This window comes from Mesocricetus auratus, unplaced genomic scaffold (genome assembly GCF_017639785.1).
Source record: "Mesocricetus auratus isolate SY011 unplaced genomic scaffold, BCM_Maur_2.0 Super-Scaffold_6730, whole genome shotgun sequence".
Classification (NCBI taxonomy): domain Eukaryota; kingdom Metazoa; phylum Chordata; class Mammalia; order Rodentia; family Cricetidae; genus Mesocricetus; species Mesocricetus auratus.
Window position 1 is genome coordinate 7,232,460 of NW_024429184.1, and position 5,795 is coordinate 7,238,254.

Consider the following 5,795-nt stretch of genomic DNA (forward strand, 5'->3'; position numbering starts at 1 on the left):
ACTGTGACTCTGAACTCTGATTCACTGCTTTCTAGCTCAGTTTCCTCTCTATAGAAAGGAGAAGCAGCAGGTTTTTATAGATTTTCAGCTTAAAGTTCTAAAGTAAAAATATTAGCAATTCATGGATGTATTTTAATTCATAGTTATTTAAATTATCTGTCAGTTTTAAAATAGTTTGAGATTTATTGGAAAGTTGTGAAGAGAGCATAGAGAGATCTCATTAAGCTTGGCTATTTGACTTGTACAGTTTTTACATATTCAATATCACTGACTTCAAAATGTTTTAACATTTCACATCCTGAATTACTCATCTTTGAAAGGATAGGATCTACCATAGCCTTCTGAAATTTTTTCTGTCTGTATTTATGTTTTTTTGTGAGACACGTGTGCTTTTGCATGTGTCAATACTGTGCCTGGTCCACTAATCAGGTGATGATGTTCAGAACTTCAGTGCTTTACAGTGACCATCTATATTCACAGATTTCTTCAAATGCTGTAATTTAATGTACTGGAACTAATGTCTCAAACTATTTACCATGAGTACGAAACCTCCACAAACCCACACCCAGATTTTGTGATTTTAACATATGAATTCACTATATCCTGTAGTATATTTATTATACTGCCTTATTTCCTTTCAAAAAATGGATGGCGATGAAATCCTTCATGAAATTGTTGTAACAAGTAAATCAAGAGATAGTAAAGAAAATGCTAAGTGACAATGCACGGATTTGGAATCAATGTCTCATTTTAAAAATTAATTGAAAAGATTTTGTTTTTAAATGTGTGAATGGTGTGTGTGTGTGTGTGTGTGTGTGCGTGCGTGCGTGTGTGTACTTGTGAGTGCAGGTACATGTGGAGAGGTATCAGATCTTTCTAGATTCAGAGTTATAGGCAGTTGTGAACTGTTTGACATGGATACTGGGAACTGAACTCAGATTCCCTGCAAGAGCACCACACACTCTTATTTGTGAATCATCTCTACAGCCCTAAGATCACCACTGCTTGAATCACTAATCTCTTATATTAACTGTGATTCTTTAAGTACTTTTTAAACTGATGACTCCCATTCTTCAGATTATTAGCTGCATGTCTGCTGCCCTTTCCCAAAGTCACAAGCACTGGAAAACATTATTTCCCTCTTAGGTGTTAATTCTGCTACAGGAAATTTTCAGCTGCACTTAATTGGCTATGTGGGACATTGTCCCTACTGCATAGGAAGTTTCTCTATCTCAGATCCCCTCACTCCGACTTTAAATTGCTTTGGGATTTGGGGAACAAATATAATAACTGTGACATAATAAATATTTATTTTGATACATCTATGGAATCTAGAATACTTGTTGAACCTTCAGAATACTGAAGTTAACTCTATAAAAGTGTGGCTGGCTCCCATCAGAGGGTAGAAATCAATCACTCTAAGGGTGAGTCAATAGAGTTTTCTTGTAATTAAAGGCATTAGCCATCATATATTAATAATAAAAATGGCCTGAAGCCATATAGGAAGTAATTTATTTTCCCAAATACATCTGTGAATCATTAGCTTATATTATTTTATTTTTTGTTATAATACATAATATGTGGGAAATTTTAAGGTGTTTTACACCATTTCCAAAAATGAAAGAAACAGGTTGTAAAATGAAAGGAAATCTTGAACCAAGGCTGTGATTCTAGTCTGAGTACTCTTCTTTGATTTTAAACCTGTTTCCTATGTATTTCACTGAGTGTTGGTGACCAGGGCTTAAACCTGTGATTATCTAGTTAAGGCTGTAGCTTATTCTTATTCACTAAAAGAAACCGAAAGGTAAAGCCTGCTCCAAGTCAACAATTTGGGCACAGTAAATTGTCCTGGAATTGTTTCAAAATGCTGCAAGTCCAGAAAATGAAAGTTGACATGCTCAGTTAAAACCTTACACTGTGTCCAGTCGCTGTGTTTGAGTTAGGAGTGAAGGTGTGAGCAAGACAACCATGCCCCTCCCCCCTGACTCTCACTTCTCTCTCACACAGGCGTGAACCCACTGTGAGTACCAGGAGCAGAAATGAAACAAAGACAGCAAGGCATGCTCGGTTCTGTACGGATCTGAGCCGGTGAAGGAATTTCAGCCAAGGAGGGGACGTCTGAGACAGAGACTGGAGAAGCCATTTAGGTCCTCTAAGATGAGTCATCATGACATTTGTCTTGATGAGGAAGGTGGGCTCCCCAGGCCTGGCCTCCAAAATGACCTGACTGCGAGCATGGCCATGTGTCTTGGTGAGTTACCTGTCTTCCTCCGTTTTCATTTCTCTGATCTGATCCTTCTGCTCATGTCTATGATCCAGCGAGCCTTGAGCAATTTCTGAAATTTACTCAAAAATTTAATTTAGCAGGCACTGTTAGGTAGGTGTAAAATCGTTGTCTCCTTTCCCTGGTCACTATTTAATCAACCGAGTTGATTCACCCTTGTGACCGATCTCTCCATGCATCTTGTCCACTCTCTGTTGCTGACAATAGCATTTATTTAGATATTTTTAGGGGGACCAGTCAGGTGAGGCGGCACTGAGAGGGGATTCTTGCCTCTTGCTGTGACTGTGGCCAGTAGAAGTACATCCCACATTTCATTTCTGTACCTATTCTATCCCTACCTGTCTGTCTCCCTCTTTCCCTCTCTCCCTATCTCTCTGCTGCTGTACTCCCTCTTGCTCTTCTGCTGCTCTGCTATTAAACTGAATAAATAAAATAAATCACTAATTTCCTTTGGACCACTTTTTCTTAACATCTACGATTGCCTTTGAATATCTTTCTCGTCATCATTTAAATGTGGTGCATACTATAAAGAATTAATCTATTACAAAGGTCAGTTCTATTCAGTGGGAAGTCTGACTCCTAATATTTGATTAGTGATTTTCTGAGATACTAACACAGAACAACATATGTCACATGTGCTATTCACCCAGGAAGGACTGCCTCTTGTGGTTGTTTTACTGGAGTCAAACCCAGGGGTGATTACAGAAAGAGCCATGTTATCCTCTATTCAACAGCCAGAGACATTTCCAAGTCATTCAAATAGTTCAAGTCTCGAATATCATATAATGCGATGTTAGGGTTAGGAGGTAGCTGAAGTCAGGTCACAATCTGATTTTTACTTTTTCTTTCTGTTGATAAACCCTCAACCAAAAGTAGCTCCAAGTTCCTCTAATGTCAGAGACTCTCTGTGGTTCCATTTACTTCTTTCCTAGATGTGTTTGCTATCAAACCCTCACAGCCTCATACAGAATGGATCTCTGGTCAGTCTGCCTGCTAACTGAGGCTCAGCTTCTGATGTTGCAATTGCTCATCTTCTTTTATTTCCAAACCCATCTTATCCTTCCCATGTTTCTAGATCCAGAATGCCCAAAATCTTTCTTTGAGTCTCCACTGATGATTTATTTCTCATAAAAGTCAGCCTTTTTGAAAAATCTATAATTTGGACCTAATATAAAGCATATAAGTATCCATAATATATCTTCATATGTACTTTTCCTGTATCTTAATTTGAATTGTCAACCTCTTAATGGCAATGCCTTCCATTATTCTTTCATTTACCCTTATTATATTTGGAATCAGATTGGTTTGGAGGAAATCCATTAGTAACATTATAAAAACATTGCTGTTTGCTACAAATTGGTTCTTCATTTAAAAGAATGTCTTTAGTCTTTTAGTATTTAACATTAAATAGATCTGGAGTTGTCTATGAAATGCAAGAGAATTGTTCTTCTTTAATCTCTGAAGATTGCTATGCCCGGCAACAGGAAATGGATTTGAATCAGAAATATTTATTCCACCAACTGTGTTCATTTAAGCCTTACATTATTACAATTGCTAAGTTGAGTTAAACAAGCAAGCACTGGGATGAACTCTTTTGCTGCAGAACAACAACAACAAAAAGGAATGTATTATGCTGTAGCAAGATTCTCCAACACATTTTTGTGGAGCGTGTGTGTAGTGGTCTTGATATAGGAGCTTTCATAGAAGATGCTTAAAGTGGGTTGAAATGTGAAGATGGCAGCTGTAATTTTGATCTGATACAAAATTTTAGCTTAAACCACTTAATTTCTTTGAGCAAATTTTGATAAAACAATCTATTAAAAGTGCTAATTACTGTTTGCTACATCAGGAATAAAAATAAATACTAAAAAACAAAGTTGCCATGAAACTTTGACTCACATTCCAGTGTTTTTTAGTAGACTTTTTGTGTTGTGTGTCTCCTTCATAGGGCAGATGAAATGAAGAAATCATGTGTGTGGTGGATAATTATTCAGGAGTTTTGGACTCCTAAACTTAGGAATGTACCCTCAACAACAGAAAGCATTGCTTTTTAATGTATGTTTGATATTAATAGGGTCATATGTTGGCAATGGGCATGTGCACTTCCAAGATGCCCAATTATACTGTATTCTAATAACATATTATTGAAGGTATCAATATTCAAAAATGAACTATTGCTAATACATGAAAAATTATTTTTCAGGAACTCTGTACCACTTCTTTTGGGGCATTGGTTTTGTTTCATGGTAGGTCTTCCAATCATGTCTGAAACTGGATGGCATGTATGAAAACAACCAAACATTTGTTTCTGAATTCCTTCTTTTGGGTCTTGCTGGATACCCAAAGACTGAGATCATTTATTTTGCTCTTGTTCTGGCTATGTACCTGGTTATCTTAACTGGCAATGGCATTCTGATCATAGCAAGCATCTTTGATGGCCGTCTCCACACACCTATGTACTTCTTCCTGGGCAACCTCTCTTTCCTGGATATCTGCTACACAACTTCCTCTGTTCCCTCAACTCTGGTGAGCCTAATCTCAAAGAAAAGAAACATTTCTTTCTCTGGTTGTGCAGTGCAGATGTTCTTTGGATTTGCAATGGGATCGACAGAATGTTTGCTGCTTGGCGTGATGGCTTTTGATCGATATGTGGCCATCTGCAACCCTTTGAGATACTCTATAATCATGAGCAAAGGAGTGTATGTATCAATGGCATCTGTGTCATGGTTCTCTGGTGGAATCAATTCAGTAGTGCAAACATCCCTTGCCATGCAATTGCCTTTCTGTGGGAATAATGTTATTAATCATTTTACATGTGAAGTCTTAGCTATCCTTAAGCTAGCTTGTGCTGATATATCTCTCAATATCATTACCATGACGATATCAAATATGGCCTTCCTGGTTCTTCCACTAGGGGTCATCTTTTTCTCTTACATGTTCATCCTATACACCATCTTGAGAATGAATTCAGCTACAGGGAGACGCAAGGCCTTTTCCACCTGCTCAGCCCACCTGACTGTGGTGGTCATATTTTATGGAACCATCTTTTCTATGTATGCAAAACCCAAGTCCCAAGATATGACTGGAGAAGACAAGTTTGAAACTTCAGATAAGATCATTTCTTTATTTTATGGAGTAGTTACTCCCATGCTCAACCCAATCATCTATAGCTTGAGGAATAAGGATGTCAAAGCTGGTGTAAAGTATATACTGAACCAAAAGTGCATTCAGTAAGAAGGCCATTAAACACAGGTTTGTGTGCCATGAACATGACTGACTCATGGGTAAATCTTTGAGAAAAATCTAATTTTTATTCATTCATTATGGGAAAATCTTGGCTACTTTGTTATGCCTCTAGAGATGGAAGGTAAGTCCCTACTGCTAATGACATCATGCACTTCTGAAACAGAGCCCAGAAACCACTGAGTTGGAACTGACCTGAATGCCTCATCCCTGAGGACTAGCTTTGATGGTACCAGAGAGTGAGTACCATGCAAGCTTCCAAAGGAGG

General features: G+C 37.8%; 1 protein-coding gene across 1 annotated transcript; it reads left to right on the top strand.

The window, feature by feature from the left end:
- The first annotated feature begins 4,481 nt into the window (after positions 1 to 4,481).
- On the top strand, positions 4,482 to 5,518 carry LOC101836990 (olfactory receptor 13C3). The gene has a single exon (XM_005076480.3). The coding sequence runs from the start codon at positions 4,565 to 4,567 to the stop codon at positions 5,516 to 5,518; it is 954 nt and encodes a 317-aa protein (XP_005076537.1). The 5' UTR covers positions 4,482 to 4,564.
- Positions 5,519 to 5,795: the final 277 nt, after the last annotated feature.